The sequence below is a fragment of the Carcharodon carcharias genome, chromosome 17, assembly GCF_017639515.1.
Source record: "Carcharodon carcharias isolate sCarCar2 chromosome 17, sCarCar2.pri, whole genome shotgun sequence".
In the NCBI taxonomy this organism is placed as follows: domain Eukaryota; kingdom Metazoa; phylum Chordata; class Chondrichthyes; order Lamniformes; family Lamnidae; genus Carcharodon; species Carcharodon carcharias.
The window spans coordinates 51,166,776-51,194,717 of NC_054483.1; the positions used below are offsets into that span (position 1 = coordinate 51,166,776).

At 42.0% G+C, this 27,942-nt stretch overlaps 1 protein-coding gene across 1 annotated transcript in view; it reads left to right on the forward strand.

Moving 5' to 3' along the window:
* The first annotated feature begins 4,414 nt into the window (after nucleotides 1–4,414).
* Nucleotides 4,415–27,942, forward strand: part of tmem26b (transmembrane protein 26b) — a 59,762-nt gene continuing 36,234 nt past the window's right edge. Inside the window, exon 1 of the mRNA XM_041209265.1 lies at nucleotides 4,415–4,605. Within this exon, the coding sequence (XP_041065199.1) occupies nucleotides 4,415–4,605 (191 nt within the window). The remainder of the gene's footprint in view (nucleotides 4,606–27,942) is intronic.

The window sequence follows — 27,942 nt, forward strand, 5'->3', positions numbered from 1 at the left end:
CTGGAGCCGTGGCCCTTGCTGGGACTGCATTCAGTCCCCAATGGCGATCCTCAATCGAGTTGGATGTGAATCTAAGTGGATGGTGTCTCGCCAGAGCTGAGGGTGGGCGGGTAGGTACAGGAAACAGCACCCATGCCATGTGGCCCAATTTTACACCTACCTGTCTGCTAAGTTGCCCTTGGAGGGGCTGTAAAATCTTAACCATGCTGTCAGCTGTATTTCAGTTGGTAGCACTCTTGCCTCTGAGTCAGAAAGCTTTAGGTTCACTTCCCATTCCAGGACTTGAGCATAAAATCAAAGTTTACAATCCATTGTAATAGAGAGGTAGTGCTTTGCTGTCAGTGGTGCCCTCATTTGGATAAGACATTATATTGAGGCCCTGTTTGCCCACTCAGTTGGATGCAAAAAATCCTATGGCACTAGTTTGACGAAGAGGGGGTGGGTTAACCCCAGTGTCCTCGCCAACATTCCCTCAATCAACACAATAAAAACAGATTCTTTGGTCATTATCATCTTGCATTTGTGTGAGCCTGCTGTGTGGAAATTGGCTGACAGGGTAACTACATTACTACAGTGACTACACTTCAAAATTTACTTCATTGGCTGTAAAGCGCTTTGGGACATCCAGTAGTCTTGAATGGCACAAAATAAATGCATGTCTTTCTTTGGATCAGAGATAGGTGAAAGGACAAAGAACAGAGAGTAGGCAGGCTTTACTAGTGGGGTGCCATAAGGATCAGTGCTGGGGCCTCAGCTATTTAAAATCTGTATTAATGGCTTAGATGAAGAGACCAAATTTATGTATCCAACTTGGCTAATGATACAAAACTCAGTCGGACAGTAAACTTTGAGGAGAACTAAGGGATACAGACGGTTAAAGAGAATGGACATGAATTGGCAGATGGAGTTTAATGTTGGGAAACATGAGGTTATTCACCTTTATAGGAAGAACATAAAAATAGAATATTGTTTAAATGGTGAGAAACTATTAAATATTATATTCAGAGGGATCTGGCTATCCTCGTACAAAATATTTGTCCTTCTGCATAATATTGAGAAAGCAAACGAGATGGTGCAGCAAACAATTAGGAAGGGAAATGGTATGTTCACCTTTTACCTTGTACCTTGGAGTACAAGAGTAAGCAGGTTTTGCTTTGGTATGGCCTTTGTTGAGATCACACCTGGATCACTGTCTACAGTTTTGGTCTCATTACCTAAGGAAGAACATAGTTGCCTTTGAGGAGTGCAGCAAAGGTTCATTAAATTGATTCCTGTGATGAGAGGGTTGTCCTATGAGGAGTGATTGAGTAGAATGTATCTGTTATTCTCTAGAGTTTAGAAGAATGAGAGGTGAACTCATTGAAACATATGAGATTATGAGAAAGCTTGACAAGGTAGATGTTGAGAGGACGTTGCCTCCAAGTGAAGTGTCTGCAACTAGGGGACATCGCCTCAACCTAAGAAGTCAGCATTTAGAAATGGAGAAAAGTTTCTTCACTCAGAGGGTTGTAAATCCATGGAATTCTCTATCCCAGAGGGATGTGGGTGCTCAGACATTGAGTATATTCAAGACTGAGATTGATAACTTATGGACTCTAAGAGAATCAAGCAATGTTCTCTCAAAGCTACAATCCGTAACTTCCCAAGCAGGCCATACACAAGTCGGCTCCTTTAAGTGACCATGCTTGCGCGGACATGTAAAAAATTTAAAAGGACTGCGCACACTACCAAATCAGTCGTGCACTCCTAAAAAAATCGAGCGAATGTTGGAATTACATAGACACATAGAAAATAGGAGCAGGAGTCAGTCATTCGGCCCTTTGAGCCTGCTCCGCCATTCAACATAATCAAGGCTGATCCTCTATCTCAACACGGTATTCCTGCGCTCTCCCCATACCCTTTGATGCCTTTAGAGTCCAGAAATGTGTCTATTTCCTTCTTAAAAATATTCAGTGACTTGGCCTCCACAGCCGTTTTTGGTAGAGAATTCCATAGGTTCTGCATCTCAGTCCTAAATGTTCTACCCCATATTCTGAGATTGTGACCTTTTGTTCTCAATGCCCCGGCCAGAGGAAATTGCATCCAATCTGTCTATCTCTGTCAGAATTTTATGTTTGAATGAGATTTCTCATTCTTCCAAACTCCAGTGAATACAGGCCTAGTCAGCCCAATCTCTCCTCATATGACAATCCTGCCATCCCAGGAATCAGTCTGGTGAACATTCACTGCACTCCCTCTATGGCAAGTATATCCTTTCTTCGGTCAGGAAACCAAAACTGCACACAATACTCCAGGTGTGGTCTCACCAAGGCCCTGTACAGCTGCAGTAAGATATCCTTGCTCTGTAATCAAGTCCTCTTGCAATGAAGGCCAACATACCATTTGTCTTCTTAACTGCTTTCTGCATCTGCATGTTTGCTTTCAGTGATTGGTGTACAAGGACATCCAGGTCCTTCTTTACATCAACATTTCCCAATCTATTACCAATTAAATAATATTCTACCATTCTGTTTTTCCTACCAAAGTAGATAACTTCACACATATCCACATTATACTGCATCTGCCATGTATTTGCCCACTCACTTAACCTGTATAAACCGCCTTGAAGCCTCTTAACACCCTCTCATTGCTTACATTCCCATCAAGTTTTGTGTCATCAGCAAACTTGGAAACATTACATTTGGTTCCCTCATCCAGATCATTGATAAATATTGTGAATAGCTGGGGCCCAAGCACTGATCCCTGCGGTACTCCACTAGTCACTGCCTGCCACTCTGAAAAAGACCCATTCATTCCTACTCTCTGTTTCCTATCTGCTAACCAATTCTCAGTCCATGCCAATACATTATGCCCAATCCCATGTGCTTTAATTTTACACACTAGCCTCTTATGTGGGACTTCATCAAAAACTTTATGAAAATCCAAATACACCACATCCACTGATTCTCCCTTATCTATTCTGCTAGTTACATCCTCAAAATACTCCCGTAGGTTTGTCAAATATGATCTTCCTTTCATAAATTCATGTTGACTTTGTCTAATCCCGTTGATATTTTCTAAGTGTCCTGTTATCACATCCTTTATAATAGACTCTAGCATTTTCCCTACTACTGATGCTGTCTGTAATTCGCTGTTTTCTTCCCCCCCGCCTTTTTTTAAATAATGGGGTTACATTTGGTACCCTCCAATCTACCAGGATTGTTTCAGAACCTGCAGAATTTTGGCAGATGACAACCAATGCTTCCACTATTTCCATGGCCATCTCCCTTAGTAGATTAGATTATCGGGCCTGGGGATTTATTGGCTTTCAGACCCATTAATTTCCCCAGCACTATTGTTTTACTAATGCTAATTTCTTTCAATTCCTCCTTCTCACTAGTCCCTTGGTACCCTTGTGTTTCTGGGAAGTCATTTGTGTCTTCCTCTGTGAAGGCAGAACTAAAGTAGCTGTTTAATTGCTCTGCCATTTCCTTGTTCTCTATAATAAATTTTCCTGTTTCAGACTGTAAGGGATCTACATTTGTTTTCACTAATCTTTTTCTTTTTACATACTTTTAGAAGTTTTTACAGTCCACTTCTATGTTCCTTGCAAGCTTACTCTCATACTCTATTTCCTCTCTTAATCAATCTTTTGATCCTTCTTTGCTGAATTCTAAATTGCACCCAATCCTCAGGCTTGTTACTTTTTCTAGCAACTTTATATGACTTCTCTTTGGATCTAATACTATCCTTAATTTTTTTTGTTAGCCATGGTTGGGCTGCTTTTCCTGTTGTGCTTTTGTGCCAGAAAGGAATGTCTAACTGTTGCAATGTATACATTCGCTCCTCAAGTATTAGCCATTGCCTATCCACCGAAGTTCCCAATCTATCTTAGCCAACTCACGGCTCATACCTTCGTATTTTCATTTGTCAAGATTTAGGACCCTATTAGGTGAAATGGGGTTTGGGTGGGAAACTGGAATTGAGTTTGAAAATCAGTCATGATCTTATTGAATCACAAAGCAAGCTCCAGAGTCCATATGGCTACTCACAATCCTACTTATGTTATTTCGTAACTTTAATATTCAATCATTAATTGACAGTATATTCGTCAACTTAGTCCATCAATAATTCATAACACTAATTTATCAAATAACTATTTACATTGCTGCATATGTTATCATTGAATCCTTCTAAATTAAAACAGCTTAAAATATTGCTCTCGATCGTTTTGCAGTTTACAATGAGCTTTTCCGTCGGTCTTTTGCTTCGTAATCAGCTGTGACTAAGAAGGCTTCGGCGGGGAGGAGCGCACAAGAGGGCAGCGCTCCCAGTGGGCCAGGTTTGACCTAAGAATATCTACCTCCGCCGTTCGCTTCATTGACCTGAACGAGGAGCCTTCTCGATCTGACTCCGAGGCTTCGCTGGAAGGACCATGGTTTTGTTTGTCTATCTGAGCGCTGTTGTTCCTCGACTCATTTTTGTGTTTCACACCGTGTTAGCAATTTGGCGAGTAACTTTAGTGAAAGAAAATCCCATGTACTGGCTTCTGTTGCTTTTGATTTTACTGATGCTTGTCGAGATGATAGTGACTCTAACCATCCAGAAAGGGAAAGAGTACAAAGGGTAAGGGCGACTCTAAATTAATAATCAATTTATAATTAAAAAAAATTGACTGCTTAAATTGTGAAAAAATATGCATTCTTTTGAATTTGCTTATGCTTGGTCCCTAGTTTACAGCTTGTAATTGTACAAATGCGGTGTAGTTTAAATGAAGTATACTGACTCAATTCGAACAAAAGTTAACTGTAATGATCTGTATCTCAGACTGGCCGATTAGTTGGACTGGGCTCCGGCGAATAACACCCGATTTAGATGCTGCTTGTATTTAATTCGGGATCTAGTTGAAAAACAAAGGCATCAACGGCACTTCCTGACTTGCACAACTAAAGTTGGGCGGCCAAGAACAAATCGAGATGTATTTCATTTCAATCGGTATGAATTCACATCTTATATAGCCAACCTGTCATGGGACAAAACTCCACCGGGGGAGTTAGGGAACAACCCTCGTGAGGCATGTAGATGGATGCGGATGATACGAAACAATGAAGAGGTCTCGTCAGCAGCTTGCAATGTGTGAGCAGAGTTTGTTTAAAGATGCATTTTATCTGTTGTTTTTGAGGCTGAGGTGGCGGGTGAACTGTCAATGTGACACTGGGAAAACTCAGGGGGCAGCTGTGAATTGACAAGACAAGGCTGTCTCATATCGTTTGGAGAGACCCCAGCCTAATGATACCAGGGCTTGAAGGGTTAAATCCTGAGGACCAGTTGCACAAACTTGGTCTGTCTTCCCTGGAGTTAAGAAAGTTGAGCTGTGAGTTCTTTAAAATTATAAAGAAATCCATGGAGAATAGATAAAGTGAAATTATTTTCTCTGGTGGTGAATCCAGAGCAAGAGGACACAATCTTAAAATAGCTAGTCAGGTCAGGACTGAAATCAGGAAGCACTTTGCAAACAAAGAGTAGCAGACATTTGGAACTGTCTCCCAAAAAGACTATGGATGATGTGTCAAATTAATTTTTCAAGATTGAGGTGGAACAGATGTTTCTTAGGTAATGGTATTAGGGGATATAGAATAACTCAGATAAATGGCCATGAGCTAGAGAGGTTTGAAGGGCTGGAAGGCATACTCCTATGTTCCATTGATTGTCTTTCTCCCACAGGTTCGAATTGTCCAGGTAATTTCTCATATTCAAATAACCACATCAGAGTTACAATGCAAATCAATTAAGGATTTTTAGACTTAAAGCAGGGGATAAAATGATTACCTGAAATCTGTGGGGATGGAACTGGTTTTGTCAGTTGTGTGAAATAGGGGGGTAATGAATCAGCAGCCACTGTTACACACCCTGCACCTGATTTGCTATGGTCCCATTTTGTGTAATTGGTAAAGATCAATTTCATCCCCTCTGTGTTTAGAAAATGTTAGTAATGGGAATGGAGAAGGTATTATTCACTATGTGATGATATATTTTGGGATATAATGATTAGCCTAAAGGAAATTGATGAAAAGATGGGTCAGTTATAGCATTTTAAGGTTACAGTAATTGGATGATAGTGTAATTCAAAATTACCAGAAATAATAGCAGGCGTTAAGTATTTTGAGCAGCAGCAGGAAGATCCACTCCATTAAAACTATTAACCTACATCCTGTTATAAAAACTACAAAATTATTTTGCAATTAAGTCCATGGGAAATTACAAGAAACAACTCTGTGAAGTATATTCTGAAGGAATGGCAGTTGCGGCTTATTATGCACAATGGAAACATATTTACATAAGAATATAGACACAGATGATAACTCAAGCCAGGCTCAGCCAGTTAAGCAACTGCTAAAGCAGAGTTGTCTAATATGTTAACCACCAGCTATGAGTGATGAATTGGAAATCCAGATGTGGTGAACTGCTTTTGTATTAGTAAATAAAATATGGGTAATGGTCACTGCCATTGTCATTGATCTCAATCCTCATATTTGCACAGAATATGAACCTTTTTATGCATTTGTTGGAAAATGGTAATGATCATTGTGACTGTTTTACTTTCTTGGTTACTGAATGGTGATAAACATTTGTTAAGGAAATATACGCATTGAAGTACATTTACCTGTGTGAGTGTGTGTCAGGTGTTTTTGTACTACAATGGGGTACAGCATTGGATACAACGGTATCATCTAGCAAAATGCATGGCTATTCGTAAATCATTAGACCCGATTCCCTGGCAATGTGGAGAGAATAGGCAATCGGGGCAAAGGGAATGAGGACTTGAGAAGAGAGGGAGTGAGGAATTCAAACATGTACTCACTCATTCTCATTCACTCCTCATACAGAACCTGTACAGCATTCGCTGATCTTCTTGATTTCCAGATAATTTTAACGAAATTACATTCGTGAAAACATGTCAGCAACATGGACAACCTTTAAGTTATCAGGCTGTATTAGCAAGCTCCATCAGAAAAGTCTGGTATTCTGGGTCTTAAACTTTTCCACAAAGGTCAAGTGATTATGGTCAGTATATATTAGGGTTTATTTACAGCCATGATGGACATACACCTCAAAATGTTTAAGAACCAATTACGATCCCAGGGTATCCTTTTCTACCATAGAATATCTCTTCTAATTTTATTTTTTTAGAGAAGTACCCCACTGACTTCTCTCTGCATGGTTCATTATCTTGCAATAAGACTTCTCCCACCCCCAAGTCACTAGCATCGATTACCACTTTGAAGGGTATAGTGAAGTTAGGGGCAGCTAACACCGGTTCATTAGTTAGAATTCCCTTCAGCTTCTCAAAAGCTGTCTGACACTCTCTTGACCTTACTAAAATTGCCTTCTTTTGCAATAAATCTGTTAGTGGAGCAGCTATTGTGCTGAAGTTTGGTACAAACTTAGGATAGAAGCCTCACATCCCCAGAAATCTCATGGTTTCTCATCTAGTTTTTAGGGACAGGAAATTCCACCACCACTTGTCCTTGCCCTACGATATGCCCTCGATAAGTTACTCTCACTTTTGCAAACTCACTCTTAGCAAGCTCTATTATGAGGACTGCTGACTTTAATTGTTTAAATAGGGCTTCCAATTGTTTTAAATGATTTTTTTAAGTGTTGCTCTAAATCAATACATCATCCAAGTAAAGCACACAGTTAGGAACACTGATCATAACTTGATTCATTAGTTTTTGGAAAGTGGCTGGAGCATTTTTTAGCCTAAATGCCATCACTCAGCATTAGTATAGCCTATTTGGCATGACAAAAGCCAATATTTCCTTAGCTCATGAAGTTAAAGGTACTTGCCAGCATCCTTTTAATAAATCAATCTTAGTAAGGAGTGTGGCACTACCAACCCTATCAATACAATCTTCTAAACGAGGGATTGGGTAGGAGTCTGTTTTTGTTAACCTTTCTGTAATCTATGCAGAATCTGGTTGACTCATCAGGTTTTGGTATTAACATGACGGGAGAACTCAACTGCTTTGACTAGGTTCATTTAGGTGATTTTCCAATACACGTCCAAATGCAGCAAGACCTGGACAATATCCAGGCTTGGGCTGACAAGTGGCAAGTAATATTTGTGCCACGCAATTGCCAGGCAATAACCATCTCCAACAAGAGAGAATCTAACTGTCGCCCGTTGATAGTCAATGGCATTACCATTGCTGAATCCCCCACTATCAACATCCTGGGGTTACCATTGACCAGAAACTGAACTGGACTATAAATATTGTGGCTACAAATCAGGTCAGAAGCTAGGAGTCCTGCAGTGAGTAACTCACCTCCTGACTCCCCAAAGCCTGTCCACCATCTACAAGGCACAAGTCAGGAGTGTGATGGAGTACTCTCCCCTTACCTGGATGAGTGCAGCTTCAACAACACTCAAGAAGCTTGACACCATCCAGGACAAAGCAACCCGCTTGATTGGCACCCCATCCACAAACATTCACTCCCTACACCACCGACACATAGTGGCAGCAGTGTGCACCATCTACAAGATGCACTGCAGGATTTCACAAAGGCTCCTTAGATAGGTCCTTCCAAACCCATGGCCACTTCCATTTAAAAGGACAAGGGCAGCAGATGCATGGTAACACCACTACCTGGAATTTCCCCTCCAAGCCACTCATCATCCTGACTTGGGATTATATCACCATTCCTTCACTGTCGCTGGGTCAAAATCCTGGAACTCCCTCCCTAACAGAACTGTGGGTGTACCTACAACACAGGGACTGCAGCGGTTCAAGAAGGCAGCTCACCACCACCTTGTCAAGGGCAATTAGGGATGGCAATAAATACTGGCCCAGCCAGTGACACCACAGCCCATGAATGAATAATTTTAAAAATTGCTGAATTTCTGCTTTCGCCTGAGCCTGTTTTCCAAACTTAAATGATGAGGATGATGTTTTATAGGAGAAGATTCCACTACATCCACATGATGCGTGGCTAAAGTTGTACACTCTGGTTTATCTCTACAGATTCCTTTTAAATTCTGTAAGTAATCTCACTAGATCTTCTCATTGTCCTACCTCTAAGTATGAGAATATGGTGTCTAACTGTCCTAATATTTCAATGTTAGCTAATCGAATAGTAAGAGGTTCAATTAGCAAACTGTATGTCTCCTTCTGCCTCACTCTCACTGTCTCTTTCATCTTCCACTGGCCTGACTAACTGACATACCTGATCCTTCTTATCCTCCTCACTATGATAGTATTATTTTAACATATTGTTATGACATAGCTGATTCTTTTTGCTACGATCTGGGGTGTCTATCAAATAATTTACTTTATTAACTCTCTTAACTACTTTCTATGGACCACTGAACCATGCTTTCAGAGGATCCTCCTGTAAAGGCAATAACACTAACACTTCATCACCAGTTGAAATGTTTGGGTCTCAGCTTGCTTATCTGCCCATTCCTTCATCTTTGTTTGTGGAACTTTAAGATGTTCTTGACCACTTTTCAGACTCCTGTGAGCTGTAAACAAAAACAGAATTCAACAGAACTGGAGTTTTGAAGGGTCATGAGGACTCGAAATGTCAACTCTTCTTCTCTGCCGATGCTGCCAGACCTGCTGAGTTTTTCCAGGTAATTCTGTTTTTGTTTTGGATTTCCAGCATCCGCAGTTTTTTGTTTTTATTTTTTTGTTTTTATTCCTGTGAGCTGTTCCTGGAACACAGACACATAATCTAGCATAGAGGATTCATCTCTCTGTCCTAAAAATGTTTCTTTGATTAATTTCAGGGAACCTCTTAACTCATGTCCATAAATTAATTCAAAAGGACTAAATCTGTTAGATTCATTTGGTGAATCTTGGGTAGCAAATAAAAGAAAGTCTACCCTTTGTCGCAATCATGGAGATATTCATGACAAAATGCTTTAATCATTGTTTTGAGAGTTTGATGGTGCCTCTCTAAAGCTCCCTGTGTCTGTGGATGATATGCCAAGGACTTTAACTGTTTGATACCCAAACTATTCATTGTGTTTTGAAAAATTTTAGACATGAAATTGGAACCTTAATCCAACTAGATCTCCATCGGTAACCCATATCAGTAAAAATTTGGGTTAATTTCTCTACCACGACCTTAGTTGTAATTGTTCTCAAAGGAATGGCCTCTGGAAATTGAGTTGTCATATCCATAATAGTAAGGATATATTGGTATCCTGATTTTGTTTTCAGTAATGGTCCCACACAGTCTCCAACCATCCTATTAAATGGTTCCCTAAAAACTGGCATGAGAATTAAAGGTGCCAGTTGGATTGTAGTTTGTGTTTTTCTCACCATCTGGCATGTTTTACAAAACTGCACCATGTCCCAGTGAAGACCTGGCCAGTCAAAATACCAGTTTATCCATGCCTGAGTTTTCCATACTTACATGTCCTGCCATAGGAATTTCATGTGCTATCCATAACATCACGATGATATTTGGGTGGTACCATTATCTGATGAACAACTGTCCGCTCTTTGTCTGCAAATCTGTGAGGAGGTCTCCACTTCCTCATTAGAATTCCCTTTTTAACATAATAACATTCTGGAACTCTCTCAGCTTCAGCTTGGGCTGATTGTGCCAACTTGTTTAATTCCGGATCAGCTTGTTGAGCTTCAGTTAGAGAACATTTACTAAACATCTCTTTCAGATTATCCAAGTCTTTAAAGAAAGTTTTGAATAAGCAAATATCTGTCTGTGGTATCACTTTGACTTCCAGTAATGGACTTTGCTGAGTCATTGTTCGGGTCATCACACACAAAGGAAAAATTCCCGGTACATTTTCTTGTAACTGCTCGGGCCCTTTAATCTCACTTGGGCTTTCTGTAATTATAGGGTAAGCTACTACCTTTGCTCAGGCTAAATCATTTCCCAAGAGCAAGTCAACTCCGTCTATAGATAACTCCTGGACAGCTCCTACCATCACTGTCCCAGACATTAGGTCACACTCTAAGTGCACCTGATAAAAAAATATGGGTGTATACTCCCCATCAAAGCTATTTGTTGAAACTTTGGCATTTAATGGGGTCTCTGGTTAAAAAGTTATATCTTTCCCCAACAAAAGTGTTTGAGTGGCTCCTGTATTTCTTTATATAATTATAGGTTTAGCTGCCTCATCTGAGGGATAAGGAGTTACTTTTCCTCTTGACAAAAATTCTTATAATCCTCATGTACCTGCCCTAACTCACAGCAGTGTTCATACTCAGACTTACAGCTGTAGTTAATGTGGCAACTTGATTTGTTGTATTTTCAGTCAGGATTCCTTTTTCTGACTCATCCTTACAAACCCCAATATGTCCCATGGATTTCCCACACAACTTACAGCAGTCTGCACGAAGGTGTCCCACTTTGTTACAATGGAAACGCTTAGGCCTTCGAATATCATTTCCACCCTTAGCAGCTTCCTTTCTGGTCTGAGGAGTTCCCAAGGCATTCCCAGCTGTCCCCTCTCTTCCCTGGCTACTTGCCTTCCCTTCACCCTCCCACTTTCTATCCTTCTTGGGTTTGTGGGGGTGACCTAAAAAGGGTTTGGATTTATAGACTAGCTCATAACTGTCAGTCATCTCCACTGCTCGTCTAGATGTTGGAACCCACTAGTCTTCGGCATGGGTTCTAACTACTGGAGGAAGTGAATTTTTAAACTCTTCCAGTAGAATTATGTCCCTAAGTGCTTCAAATGTGGCATTTACCTTTAATGCAACAGTCAAAATTACTTTGCTTTACCCTCTCAAATTCAACGTAGGCCTGCCTAGGCTGTTTCCATATGTTTCGAAGCTTCTGCTTGTATGCCTCAGGGACCAACTCATACGCACTAAGAATAACCTTTTTTGCTACATCATAATCCATAGAAACCTCTTCTGAAAGTGATGCATAAACTCATTAGTTCTGCCCATTAACCTGCTTTGTAGCAGCAATGTCCAGTTTTCTTTTAGCCACTTCATTTGCTTAGCTACTTTCTCAAATGAAATGAAGAATGCCTCTACATCCCTTTCCTCAAACTTTGGGAGGGCTTGTACAAACTTAAACATCTCCCGACAGGGCTTTGGGCTGGGGATAATTTTTTCAAGATCAGAGCTTACCTCAGCATCTGAGGCCTCTTTTTAAATTCCAGCCTTTTAAGCTGGTAACCCCTTTCTTGTTCCTTCTCTCTCTCTCCTTCGCTTGTCTCTCTTTATCCTTCTCCCTTTCCTCCTTTGCTAACATCTCTCTCTGGAGGTCAAGTTTTTACATTTCCAGTTCTCTTTTTCTTGTTCAAGTTTTCTCATCTCTCTATTTTTCCTCCAATTCAAGTTTTTTCATTTCCTTTTCTTTTTCAAGTTCAAGCTTCTACTTTTTTCTATCTCTTTCTATCTCAAGCTGCTTCATCTGCAACTGAATCCTAGCAAACTCTAGCTGTGATACACCAATTACGGTTGTTTCCTTTAATTCTAAACACTGGGTTACTTTAATCACATCATCCTTATGAAATTCTGCTTTTATTTATTCTGTTACGGACACGAGGGCGAGATGAATTGAATTATTATTACTGTTCCTCTCTTCTACTCGCGACAGTGGTGGTTTAAATTTCTAATTTAACTTATTTCCCTTAGTATCCTTTCCCTTGTTGAAATAAGCTGTGGTGAGTTTCCCAAACCTCGGTTTCTGAGGTCTAATGTTAACAATAACCCCACAGCAAATTCTTTAAGATGAAACAAAACTAGGATTTATTAACACGTTCAAAACCCGAGGGATAGATCATGACACACATTCACACTCACAAGCATACAAGGTAGAAAAGCAGAGAAAGAAAGGGGAAGAAATTACAAATTGTGAGTTACTTAAAAAAAAAGGTATTGGCATTAATTCACGTGAGTATGGTCCAGTAAGTCAATGTCCAATGAAGGCTCTTTCAGGTGGCTTTGTCAGGCAGAATTCCTGGTCTTTGTCCTATGAACTTGGTTGAGTCTGTTGAAGATGCAATAAAGCATTCTTATATTTTGGGAATTAATTCGCTCTGTAGGCAAAATACAGGATTCTTTCTGGAGATCTAACTTTGAGAGAGATGGAGGTCAGAGGCAGGCTATTTGCCTGGAGTCCGGTTTCCTCTTTTGAGGTCAAACCACAACTAAAGATGGAATCCAAAAGCTGTATAATTAAAGCAATTCAAACAGCTGCCATGTGACAGGATGGTTTCAGGCCAAGCCATTCAGCTAAGGATACACCTTAAGGACCCCCGTTAAAACCATGTGTATTTTGAGCAGGTAACTGTGAAACCAATTGCACAATGTTGGAGGTGAGGAGTCACAAATAGCCTTTGTCCAGAGCTAGTTGGGGCAGATGTCTTGTCTACCAGTCCTTTGTGTTGGCTTGGCTGGAATGTTCATCAAAGTGGATGTTGCATTCCAGCAGGATGATGAGTTAGTCTTTGTCAATTGGAATGGCTTAGAATCTGTCAGAACTACCAGCATGTGACCAGCTACAGCCATTTTATCAGCCCAGCAATTGTCCATTTTAAAAAAAAGAATTTAAACGAGAATATGGAAGAGAATCAAATTTCTGTTAGCTTTTTTCTCCTTCATGCCTTTTCAGTATGACACTACCTTCGCTTTATCAGCTAACTCTTTCAGTTTAGCCTTAGTCAAGGATTTCAAATAATCTGCTACTCCCAGAAAAATCTAAGCAGCTTCCAAATCCATTTTGGTTTACTAATGTTTAAGAAACCAGGTATCTGTCCATTTATCCTTTACCAATTAGTATTAATCTGTGTCCAATCATCTATTGTCTGTGTTTCAAATTCCCCAATCTATCTTATGATCAGGATGAGAGGAGTGTGCAGTTTCTCTAGCCCCACTATTCCATAAGTCGCACCATAAGCGTAAATGTTTAATTTGGTCACCAAAACGGCAAATTATTTATCTTTGCTACTGCAAAATGCAGGATAAAATAAACTTTAATCAGGCTTCTTTCAATAAACGCAAAATAATCGATTTATTATGAAACAAAACTTATTTTTAAAAACATGTTGCAAAACTGGATAATACATAATTTGTAACCTGGAACTGTAATGATTTATACCTTTTAAAATCCCAACAAACACACACACACAAAACAAATAAGGTCTCTGCAGAGGGTAAGGGAACACTTTATGAAAAAAGATAAAGTCCGAAAAGGTCTTGATGCTGTCGATTTGGTGTTCTTGCATGCAAAGACAGATCACTGGTCACAGTAGTTGTCTGGAAGCCCTTTCCTAAGGATCTTCAGTGAAACACTGTCGTGTGAACTCTCACATGTTGCAGTTTCACAGGCTATCAGGTTATACTGAGATGAGAGTTTTCTGGCTGAAGGTGAATACGAGGAGACAGGTAATACAAGGAGACAGGGGGTTGGAGAGAGACAGAGGGGGAGCCATCTTCCTTCAAGGTTTGCTCCCAAGGTACACACTGAGTTCAAAAAACATGTTCAGACCGAACTTCTCCCAGGTCAGAAGTTTTTCAGCCAATCAGTAGGAGCACAAGCCCTGGAAGCAGCAATTTTTCATTTTAACTCAAAACAAAATAACTTGTATCTCCCCAGGTGTCTTGCTGCTCATTTAGCTGAAGTCATGTGGTTTCTTGGTAAAAGCAGCTTGCTCATAGACCAAAATGAACTCCAAATAATTCAATGTTCTTCCAATTTTTAAAAAAAAAATAGAGTTCTTGGAGATATGGATTCCAAAGATTATTAAGTGTACAAATCCTTTGAGATTTCACCTGCTGGCTAAATTTTCGTAGCTCCCGAAATAAATGCCTGAGTGGCTTAGGCAGTGTTGAATAACTATTCAAAAGAGCTGACCACAAAGGCATTTATTTGGAAACTGTTTAATGTTGGCAATGAAATTCTGCACAGAAGAACATTATAGGAATGTCTCAGTTCATCAACTTATGTCAGCAACAATAACACATAGGTTGAATGTTATCAAATCCAACCGATTCACTAATGTCCTTTAGGGAAGGAAATTCTTCATCCTTACCTGGTCTGGCCTATAAGTGATTCCAGTCCCCACAACAAAGCGGTTGACTTGCAACTGCCTCCTACAGTGGCCAAACAAGTCATTCAGTTGTATTAAACTGCTACAAAGAATACCTTGTGGACGGGAATGGTTTAGGAAGGTAGGGTTGTCTTATGAGGAAAGTTTGAGTAAGTTGGGCCTATACCCATTGGTGTTTAGAAGAATGAGAGGTGTTCTTATTGTAACATAGAAGATTCTGAGGGGTTTTGACAGGGTAGATTCTGACAGCATGTTTCCTCTCGTGGGGGAATCTAGAACTAGGGGACACAGTTTCAGAATAAGGGATCTCCCATTTAATAGGGAGATGAGGAGGAATTTCTTCTCTCAGATGGCTGTTAGTCTTTGGAATTCTCTTCCCCTGAGACCAGTGGAGGCTGGGTGATCGGATATATTGAAGGCTAATTTGGTCAGATTTTTGATGTATATGGGAGACAAGGGATATGGGACAGGCAGAGAAGTGGAATTGAGACCACAATCATTCAGATATTGAATAGTGGAGCAGGCTTGAGAGGCCAAATGACCTACTCCTGCATCTATTTCTTATGTTCTTAAGTAAATAAGACTACGACCAGGATTTTCCCCTCGGCGATTTGGGGGCAGGGCCCGCTCACCAAGGAAAAAAATGACACAGGATGAAGTTGGGAGGAATGCCCGATGTTATCCTGGACCCTTTAAATATTCACGAAGGCAGGTGGACAGCGAAATCAGCTGTCCGCCTGCCAACCTGTCAATGGCCAATTAAGGCCACTGACAGGCTAATTAACCTTATTAAACACCCTGCCTGGCCAACCTTAAGGCTGGTGGGCAGGCCAGGAGCCCCAGCAGGTTGCAGATTATTAATGAGACTTCATTCACTGGCGGAATGAAGTTTCATGTCCGTTTTTTAAAAATTTAATAAATTTTATATGTTTATTATTAACATGTCCCATCTCATGTGACATGTTAATAATTTTAATATTTATCTATTTTTAGAGTTTACTTACCTCTCACGAATCTCTCTGAGACAGGATTTTGCCTCAGGGAGCACTTTGACAGATGGAAATTCCCTCCACCCCCTGCACAAGAAGCACATAACGCTTCCTGTCGGGCAGGCCGCTGGGCGGGCCTTAATTGGCCTGCCCGCTCAAAATGGCGGCAGGCCCCGTTTCAGCAGCGAGGTTTAGCTGCCCGCACACCACCGAGCCGGTGGGGCCTGTCCGCCAGCCAAGGGCTAAATTCTGCCCTACAAGTTCACAGAATATTGAAAACCGTGTAATGATACTGATCTAACAAAATATGATGCATCATTTTCATTCAATTATAGGAAACAGTCAGCAAACGGAAGGCTGGAATAACACAGGGTGCATCTGATTTTAGTTTGGCCACAGTTTTTATGTTGTATGGATTTAATACTAAAAGTGCATTTCATTACAGAGTATCAGTTTTAAATGCCCAAATGTACATTTGGCGTAAAAAGGTCATTCAGCGAGAACAAAGAATTTCTAATGTATTCTTGTAGATCAACAATGTCAATTTAAGTTTGACATGTTTCACCAATTTTTGGCATTGTGACTTGTGTAAGCACACTGACTCAGAGTGAAGAAATGTTGCTAAAATACAAAATTGGCTTGATTGAATAGATTCATCTCCAAGGGGCATGGTGTTATTGATTTCAACAAATGTTGTGATATGGTATTTATAACAAGTTGCTTCTCTGTTTGAGCTGTGGCAGAGTAAAAAGGTAGTTTCCACCAGCAGACCACATCTCCTAAAATATTGAAACCTATACCCTTAGTATGCCCACAGTTAATACATACTCCTTAGTTATTATATAAAGTGCATGTGCTGCTGCATTCTCCTGTTCATTTCAGAAGGCACAATATACCACTCTGTTAGACAATTGTGTATAGGCTAAATTTAAAAGTCAGGCTTTTATGGGAACAACACACAGGATCAGCAAGATACAACAAGAAATGTAGGACCCACTCCTCCTCCTAGCTTTCCAAAACACATTTAAACTTACCTTTGCTGGACCTCTTTGGCTCTGATCAATTTCCTCCTGAAATGGCAATCAGAGTCCTCGGTATACCATTGGACGGTGATATGCTCATTAAAATGGGCCTAATAAATGAAATAGACATACACTTTGGCCATCTAGGGGCCTTTCAAAATGGTGATGGCTGTATCAGAGGCAAGAACATTATGATAGGCACATGTTTAAATGCCAAGCAGGACCTGTTAAAAAAGGCGCCTTAAATTGCCTATGTTAATTTGTCATGCTGCAATTATATCTGTCCACCAGATGTGGTGCTGTAACCCTTCATTTGCACATCACAGCTCTTCAGCCGCTGCTGCAGGGGAAATGCTCCAACCAACTCCACTCTGCTTCCTAATTTGCCATCACATTTTCAGTTTAACTATACATAATATCAAATCAAAGAATCATTTAAAAATACAGACAAAATGCACAACTTCAAAAACAATTTGCATTTATATAATTCCATTCACAACCACATGATGTTCCAAAGTACTTTACAGCTACTGAAATACTTTTGAAGTGTAGTCCCTATTGTAACATAGGAAACGCAGCAGCCAATTTGCACACAGCAAGCTCCCAAAAACAGCAATGTGATAATGACTAGATAATCCACATTTGAAATGTTGACTGAGTTATAAATATTGGCCAGGACATCAGAAATAACTATGCTACTCTTCTTTGTAATAATACCATGGGATATTTTACGTCCATCTAAGAGGGCAGATGGGATCTCAGCTTAGTGTCTCATCAGAAAGACAGTATTTTCAACAGTGCAACATTACCTCAGAAGTACATTGGAGTGTCAGCCTTTATTTTTTTCTGTTGAAGTCTGGGAGTTGGTCTTGAACCCATAACCTTTTAACTCAGAAGTGAGAGCATTACCCACTGAACCACAGCTAGCAAAATGGAGATAATTGATATTTTGTGCCCAGTTCAATTTTCACCTGCCCTCAATCCCAGTTTCAACTGAAGACCACACTTGGTATTGACTCCCAGTGTGCAGCACCATTCCAGCTACAATTTGCTGCACCTGTAAGCAGTACTGTTGAAGTAGTTGTATGTGATTAATTATCTTAAAATGGCAGCACAGCCCAACATTACAAGATCACCAACCAACTAATCTCAAATCTTTACCTGAATACCTCAAAGTGGTGTGTAACTTTGTCCATTGAGTGATCTTGCTACAAATTCTGTCCTTGCAGCACAGTAGACATGTTGTTAAAAATGAGTAAAGATAAACCAATTTATCAACCATGGCTGTTATTGGTAGGTTAGATAAGGTGAGGAGGCCCCATCTGCTCTCTCAAGAGAACAAAAAGGACCCAAGAGCATTATTCGAGGAAGAACAGGGGAGTTCTAGTCAGTATCTTGGCCAGTATTTATCCCTCAAATACCATTACTAAAACAGTTTACTTGGTCATGATACCACTGTTGTTTGTGGAACCTTGCTGTACACAAATTGGTTGCCACATTTCCCTACAAGTTCCTCACATTATAGTAGTGATTACAAATTGAAAACACTTCACTGGCAGTAAAGAGCTTTGGGACATGCTGCAGTTGTGAAAGGCATTATATAAATCCAAATTCTTTCTTTTGTGCTTTATATTTATGTACTGCTGCCTATTTAGAAATAAGCGTTTGGTGACTACACCGTGCAGACTCAAAAGGCAGAATTTTCCATAAATGAGACTAAGTGCGGTGGCGGATGTTCTCGGGAGCGCCGGGAATGTCCGGAATCGCGGGAACTCGCGTCTGATTCTGCGCTCGGAGCCTTATTAATTATGCAAAGGCGCATATCGGTCCAAATCACCTGGCGGGTCGGGAGCTGATTAGTCCGCCCGCCGTCAGCTGTTTGGGTGCCATATTTAAAGGCCAGTCCAACACATAAGTTCACTCTATCTAGCCCACCAGAGATGTCTGGCAGCCAGAAGAAGATGGCTGAGAACCTCAAGAGGAAGGCAGCACACTGCTCCACCCTCCAGGCCTTGACCAGAGGGGTGCAGGCACAAAGACACGCCCCCTAGCTCAAGGATGGCTGCAGGAAGCTCAGCAGTCTCACTTCTCCATCCCGGGAGGCCATTGCGGAGCAGGTCAGCGCAGCTGCACCTGAAATGCCATCCAGTGCAGGAAAAGGATGAATGATCTCATCCACTCCGCCAGGGTAAGTCATCCTTCAACCCACTCCAGTATCAAACTCTCATCGTGGCATCATGCACTCAAATAGCTACTCTCTTCAGGGATGTCACACAATCGTTAGAGGGGAACACATACTTACACTCATTCTCTCACCTAGGCTTTCACATTACCACCATCCCACCTATCATGTTGCTCACACTTCATCCTCTGGCCCATCTGGGGAGGGCTCACCATACACAGGGGACATGCATCTCACCCAACCTCTGTTCCATCCTTTCTTCTTCGTACAGGCCAAGCTGGTGCACATTAGGCGCGAGAGAGTGCAGACCTGGGAGAGGGACAGCCGACATCATTGCCCTCACTGAGTTTGAGGAGGTTGTACCTGAGCTGGCTGGGGAGGACAGGGATTGCTCCTGTGGGGAAGGAGAAGATTGGCCTCTCCCATCAACTTAGTACGAATCACAGCTCCATCACTTCATCAAATCCAGATAATTACAGTGAGTCACATGCAGTCTTGTCTAGCTCATGCTCATTAACTGAAACTAATTTCTATTTTCTGGGCACCAACAGAGCAAGGCCCCCAAGCCAGTCCTGCACCATAGCGAGGCCACAGACTTCATCTGAGGATGACGCTCCAGAAGAACCATCACGGTGCTCCACCAGCTGAGAGACACGCACGTCATTGGGGCACAGACGCAGATTAGGCTCTGGCTCACTTTCTGGAGAACACCTCACTGAGACGTCCCCGCAGCAGTCAGAGGCAGGGACAGCCCAGGCATCCAGCACTCGGAGGACTGCTGGAGACCAGCCACCCACTCAGTCCAAGTCAGATGATGAGCCTCTGGAAACGGCCACCAATTCAATGCTGGAGATGCAATGACAAGTGGCAGAATATCAGGCAGAGATTCGACATTCACTCAGCAGACTAGAGTAAAGGATGGAGGAGTCCGTCTGTGTTCTGTCTAATGTCGTGACTCTGACATGCGAGCACCTCGAGGTCACCATGGGAAGGCTGGCGACCACCATGGAGAACCTTGGTCCAGCAGGCCTTGCTGGATTTGTGCTTGGCCCTGCACTCCATGGCCACACACCCTGATGGGCACCATCAAGATGTGAGTGACATGGGCACAAGGCACCTTGACCTCCCTTCAGGTGCAGGAGTCAGGGTGGGGCCCTCAGGCACCCACAAGGAGGATGAGCATCAGCTAGACACCCCAGGGGCCTCCTCTCAGGACACTTCAATGGTGTGAATCTGTTCACAGCCCTCTCTGCCTGTGTCCCCATCCACTCCAGCTTCTCAGGCCGCCAAGGACACTACTGTCTCTGAGCAGGTGACTTTATCAGGTCACTACAGGACGTCTGCCAAGGTCATCACAGACAGCAGGACGCAGCAGTTAGCAGTCTGCCTTCACCTCTGCTTCAGATATTGGGGCTGCACCCAGGTGTAGCAGTAAAGTTAGGAAAGTTAAGAAAAATTGATGTCACTTTTGGGTCATGGGTGTACTAGACATGTAAATAAATTGCACTTTTAATACATTGGACTTTGGAATCCCCTTATTTCGAGGTTTAGCCTTCCTCCTACTCAGTGATAGTGTCCCACCATGAGATTCATATTCCTGTGATGTCAACCTCAGTTGAACGAATATCTACATCCTTGTGTGATGTCAGGGGGATGTGTTTAAATCTTTATTGGAAATGTATAATGTAAGCGTTTCTAACCCTTCTTCCAAGGAACACCATTGAGCAAGGGCAGCTCATCAGCATTGATAATCTAGCAGCATATGTGTCTCCTCAGTGTTAGTGGCAAAAGAAAAGACATGCAAGGGAGGAGGGGATCCCTAAGCATGTCCACATCTCAGTCACAGCAGTGTTTGCATCATTAGATGGCAGTGAAGGATTCAAGTCTTCTCTTGCATCGCTCTTGTTCCTAAGTGGACTCTCAGTTCCTAAAGTGAGCTCACTCACAGGGCCCCATGGACCATAGCAAGGATCATGGCCTGGCAATTCATGGGGTCAGAAAATGCAAGTATGAATGCAGGGCTTGTTTTCTCGCTGTAAGTGGGTGGACATCCCCTGAGTTGAAAGAAAATGGCATTGACGGCTAAGGGAGAAGTGGCCATATTCCCTCACTTAACTTTACTCTTCCGGGAATCTGTCAGCAATTAACATATCACGGGCACGCCACCCATGTCTTCCTCCATGGCGTGATCGCGCTCATTCTGACCCTCAGCAACCTCCTGAGGTTCCTGGGCCTCCAGATCTTCATCCTCTGATGAGCTCTCATCCTCCTCCAGTTCATCTTCTTTGTATTACTAGATTGTGAAGGGCACAACACACTGCGATGATGTGGGAAACCCTGTCAGGAGTGTATTGTAATGAGTCACCTGATTGGTCCAAGCATCTAAAGCACACCTCCTAAAGCCCTATGGCTTGCTCTATGAGGGAGCGTGTGGAGCTGTGAGCAGTGTTGTACCTCTCCTCGGAACGACTCTGAGGGCAACACACCATTGTCATCAGCCAGCGTTTCAGTGGGTACCCCTTATCCCCATGCTGCTAAGCCTGCAGACATAATGGCCCCTCAAAAATCTCAGGCACCTGGGAGTGACACAGGATGTAAGAGTCATGGAAACTCCCAGGGTACTGTGCACAAATGTGCAGCATGTGCGTCTGGTGATCATACACCTGTTGTACATCGATGGAATGATAGCCCTTGTGGTTTATAAACACTAGGTGCTGCTGCCATGGAGACTGTATAGCCACATGGGTGCAGTCTATTGCACCCTGCACTCTTAGGGAGCTTGAGATGGTGGTGAAGCCAGTGAATCTCACAGCCTGGCTATCTTCGTTCAGAGCAAACTTGACATAATGATGGGCCTTCCTGTAAAGGGCATCTGTGACCTCCTTTATGCATCAATGTGTTGTGAACTGAGAGATGCTGCACTGGTCCCCTGTTGATCCTTGGAAAGAACCAGAGTTCAAGAAATTGAGTGCTGCGGCCACCTTCAAAGCCACTGGCAGTGGATACCCTCCAATTCCACATGGTGTTAGGCCTTCATGAAGAATGTGACATATGTGATGTACCAGAGCTCAAGACAAAAGCAGACATGCACAGCGTTGCCTCTCACTCATTTGTAAATAGGAGACTCTTCTACGATAGGCACCCTGGTTGTCTGGGTCTGTCCTCCTGACCCTCCTTTTCATGCTCTGGCTCTGCTTGACCATGTCCCTCCTGCTGGAGCTGCGTGTGGAGTCGCCTCTCCCTCCTTCACCTCCTCCATTGCCTTAGGACTGTGACAAAGGCAGCATTGGGCCCTGGATCCATATGTACTTCTGCCTTTTCTCTGAAAGGAAACATTGAAACCTTTAATGATTCAAGGGGCAAGAAAGTGAAGCTCAGAAGATGACATGTTTGGAAACTATAAGGGTCCATAGCTTTTCCTGCCCTACTTGCATGGTGGCTGATGCTGCCTTGCCCTTGAGACACTAGCACACACATCAAATGACCAAGATGGCATCGAAAATATGTAACATTCTGAGCGCTGCGTTGGATGCTAAAGTTTAAATGAGATGAATGACCCAACCCAACTCTGCGCTCCAATCTCTGATGTGGTATATTGATGACCAATCAGTTGCTCATGGTCAATGAGTGGATGCCCTTTGGCCTGTTGAGAGTGTTAATTCTGGTGAACACGTGACAGGCCTTCTTTGATGGAATACCATGTGTGATACAGCTGTGCCTCCTTCACTATTGCCTGTATTCCCAAATTCAACATTCCTATGGCAGAATTTTGCCGTCGGCATGCGGGGGCGGGCCCAACACGCCGACGTGTAAAATGATGTCATTGCGTGTCATTTCGATATTTTGATTGGCAGGCGCGCGCTGGAGACGGCTGCACACCCACTGAACTGTCAACAGCCTATTAAGGCCATTAAAACAGTAATTAAGCTTGTTAAGAACGCTGTCCGTCCAAACTTAATATTGGCGGGCAGGTGAAGAGCCTAAGCGGCCTTTGCGTTTTTCAGGAAACCTCATCCACGGGCAGGATGAGGTTTCCTGCAGGTTTTATAAAATAATTAAATAATTTTTCCAAACTTCACAAACATGTCCCAGCTCATGTGACACTGTCACATGAGGATACATGTTTAAATAAATTTTTACTTTATTTATTGAAAACTTTTATGATCCATTCAATCTCCCTGAGGCAGCTCCGCGCCCCTGGGAGATTGCTGCGCTCTTTCATGTGCATGTGCAAAAGAGCGCAGGTCCCAACTCTCCCTCATCCTCCCACCCGCACAGGTAGCGCTGAGTGCTACCAGCCACGCATTACGCTGGGCTGGCCTTAATTGGTCCACCCACGTCAAATGGTGGCGCGCAGCTAATTGCAGGTGGCGATCGGCTCCACGCTCGCCCCCACCCACTCCCACCCCCACGGGCTGCCCACCATAGGAAAAACTCTCCTATGTGTTACTCTTGAGATGCAGCGACTGTGATGTGAAGCCACTAAGTTCTGAGTAGCTCTTAAACAGGACTTATGAAGCCATTGGCTTTCACCGCAAGGAGGTCTTCCTCCTTTCTTTCTGAGCAGGAGAATTGTGACCTGTTTTGACCCCGGCAGATTTACAACTTTTTGCCTGCCGCCGGATTCTCTATTCCTGCCCGTCACAAAACCCACCACGAGCGGGATGGGAGAATTCCTCCCAATGTCACATTTAAGTTTTGCTTTATTGATGTTAACACAAGTTCAGTGATACTGGGAGAGTTCAGACAGTTATTTGGTAAGTGGCAGGCTGTAAGCTTTTGAATCTACTGTGTTCTTTTCACTTTCCATAAACATGTTCCTTACATTATAGCCTAACCCTGATGTCTGACAGATCCATCGCCTATGGTCCACAAGGGCTTGTGCTATTTACAGTGAGCTAATGACAGTAACGGGGAGGCTCATTTTAGCCCTGTTTAGCGTAACATTACCAGCTTGTGAAAGCAAAATAATGCGGATGCTGCAAATCTGAAACAAAAACTGAAAATGCTGGAAAAACTCAGCAAGTCTAGCAGCATCTGTGGAAAGAGAAACAGAGTTAACATTTTGAGTCCGTATGACCCTTCTAAAGAGAAGTAGAAATGTGATGAAATTTATACTGTTTAAGAGGGGTGGAGCAGGTGAAGCTGGATAGAAGGCCAGCGATAGGTGGGGACAAAGGACAGATTGACAAAGATGTCATGAACTTAAGGGCAAAGGGAGTGTTAATGGTAGTGGTAAGGGCTAAAAAAAGGTACTGATAGTGGCATAAAGGTAAGAAGCAGAATATGATAATAGACCAAGGGTAAGCATTGTGTGAAAGAACAACATGGAACAAGTAACAGATGGCCCTTTTGGGGATGGGGTGGGGTAGCGGTGGGGAAAAAAAGGATATAAAATGGGGTAAAAGGGGGATTACCAGATTGTATGCTTGTAAAGCCATTCTTTGGTTCACAGTGAAGGCGGATTTGCTATTTGTCGTAATATCTGAAAATTGTAACACATTCCCTCAAACGTTCTAACATTTAACAACAACAACTTGCATTTAGACATCATCCCTTAACATGGATACAAAGTGTTCAGGAAAGGTAGCAAAGCAAGAAAAGGGGGAAGGGTGACTGCATTGATTAGGGAGAGCATTTGCAGTGCTAGAGAGAGAGGATGTCCCAGAGTGGTCAGGGACAGAAACTATTCAGCTAGAGCTAAAGAACAAAAATGGTGCAATTACATTGCTCGGCATAGTCTATAGGCCACCAACAAGTGGGAAGGGTGTAGAGAAACAGATTTGCAAGGAAATTACGGAGAAGTGCAAAACTTATTAAGTAGTTACAATGGATGACTTTAATTATCTGAATATATACTTACATACGTATATACATACGTACATACAAATTAGGAGCAGGAGTAGGCCACTCGGCCCTTTGAGCCTGCTCCGCCATTCAGTAAAATCATGGCTGATCCGAATGTAATCTTCACTTCACATTCCTGCCTACCCCCGAGACCCATTCCCTGTCTTTTTATCCAGAATCTATCCAGTTCTGCCTTAAAAACATTCAGACTCTGCTTCCACCGCCTTTTGAGGAAGAAAGTTTCAAAGCCTCACGACCCTCAGAGAGAAAAAAAATTCTCCTCATCTTTGTCTTAAATGAGTGACCGGTTACTTTTAAACAGTGAACCCTAGTTCTAGATTCTCCTACAAGAGGAAACATCCTCTCCACATCCACCCTGTCAAGACCCCTCAGGATCTTAAAGGATTCAATCAAGTCACCTCTTACTCTTCTAAGCTCCAGCAGATACAAGCCTAACCTGTCCAACCTTCCCTCATAACACAACCCGTTCATTCCTGGTATTAGTCTAATGAACTTTCCCTGAATTGCTTCTAATGCATTTACATCCTTCCTTAAATAAGGAGACCAATAATGTACACAGTACTCCAAATGTGGTCTCACCAATGCCTTGTATAACTGAAGCATAATCTCCCTACTTTAGCAATCAATTCCCCTTGCAATAATTGATAACATTCTATTCGCTTTCCTAATTCTTTCTGTACCTGCATACTAGCCTTTTGTGATTCATGCACTAGGACACCCAGATCCCTTTGAATCTCAGAGCTCTGCAATCTCTCACCATTTAGATAACATGCTTCTTTTTTATTTTTCCCGCCAAAATGGAAAATTTCACATTTGTCCACATTATACTGTATTTTCCAGATATTTGCCCACTCACTTAACCTATCTGTGTCATTTTGTAGCCTCCTTATGTCCTCTTCCTACTTTCCTACCTATCTTTGTGCGGTCATTAAATTTAGCAACCATGCCTTCAGTCCCTTCATCCAAGTCATTTATATAAATTGTAAAAAATTGAGGTCCAGCACTGACCCCTGTTGCACACCACTCATTACATCCTGCCAACTAGAAATAGACCCATTTGTGGCTAACCTCTGTTTCCTTTTAGCTAGCCAATCATCTACCCATGCCAATGTGTTACCCCCTACACCATGAGCTTTTATTTTTCCTCAGTAACCTTTGATGTGGCACCTTATCAAATGCCTTCTGGAAATCTAAGTACAGTAAATCCACCAGTTCCCCTTTATCCACAGCACATATGACTCCTTTAAAGAACTCCAATAAATTGGTTAAACACTATTTCCCATTCACAAACCGATTGTTGACTCCGTCTGATTACCTTTAATTTTTTCTAAGTGTTCTGCTATGATATCTTTAATAATAGCTTCTAACATTTTCCCTATGACCAATGTTAAGCTAACTGGCCTGTAGTTCCCTGCTTTCTGTCTCCCCCACTTTTTGAATAAATGAGTTACATTTGCTATTTTCCAATCTAATGGAACATTCCCCGAATCCAGAGAGTTTTGGAAAATTAAAACCAACACATCAACTATCTCACTAGCTACTTCTCCCAAGACCATCAGGACCCAGGGATTTGTCAGCCCACAGCTCCAACAATTTGCTCAATTCCACTTCTCTGGTGATTGTGATTTTCCTGAGTTCTTCTTTCCCTTCCATTTCCTGATTTACAGCTATTTCTGGAATGTTACTTGTATCCACTATATTGAAAGCCAATGCAAAATACTGTTCAATTCATCTGCCGTCTCCTTATTTGCCATTATTAATTCCCCAGGATCACTTTCTATAGGACTAATGCTCACTTTTTTAAACTCTTTCTTATTTAAATGATTATAGGAACTCTCATTATCCATCTTTATATTTCTAGCTAACTTCCTCTCATACTCTAATTTTCCCTCCTCATTATTATTTTTGTCATTCTTTGCTGTTCTTTATATTCTGTCCAATCTTCTGACCTGCCACCTGCCTTTGTGCCATTATTTGCTTTTTCTTTAAGTGTGATACTGTCTTTAGCTTTTTTAGTTAATCACGGATGGTGGGTCCTCCCCTTGGAAGTTTTCTTTCTCATTGGAATGTACCTATTCTGTGTATCCTGAAATATCCTTTTAAAAGTCTGCCACTGCATCTCTATTGACCCATCCCTTAACCTCATTTGCCAGTTCACATTAGCTAACTCTGCTTTCACGCGCTCATAATTTCCCTTATTTAAGTTTAAAACACTAGTCTCGGACCCACTCTTCACTCCCTCAAACTGAATGTAAAACTCAATCATATTATGATTGCTGCCACTTAGGGGTGTCTTCATTATGAGGTTATCAATTAATCAGGAGTGGTTCCAGAGATCTGGGGAATTGCAAATGTTACACCCTTGTTCAAAAAGTGATGCAAGGATAAAGCTGGCAACTACAGATCAGTCAGTTTGACTTCTGTGGTCTGGTAACTTCTGGAAACTATAGTTCAGGACAAAATCAATTGCCACTTAGACAAGTGCAGGATAATTAAGGAAAGCCAGCATGGATGCATTTGGGGAAAATCATGTTTAACTAACCTGCTGAAGTTTTTCGAGGAGGTTAAAGAGAAGGTTGATAAGAGCAACACTGTTGATATGGTGTATATGGATTTTCAAAAGGCATTTGATATGGTGCCACACAACAAATTTGTGAGCAAAGTTCTAGCTCATGGAATAAAAGGGAGAGTAGGCACTTGGATAAGGAATTGGCTAAGTGACAGGAAACAAAGCGTAGTGGTGAATGGATGTTTTTCAGATTGGATGAAGGTTTGTAGTAGAGTTCCATAGGGGTCAGTGTTGGGACCTTTGCTCTTCCTGATGTATATTAATGACCTAGATTGCGATGTTCAGGGTAT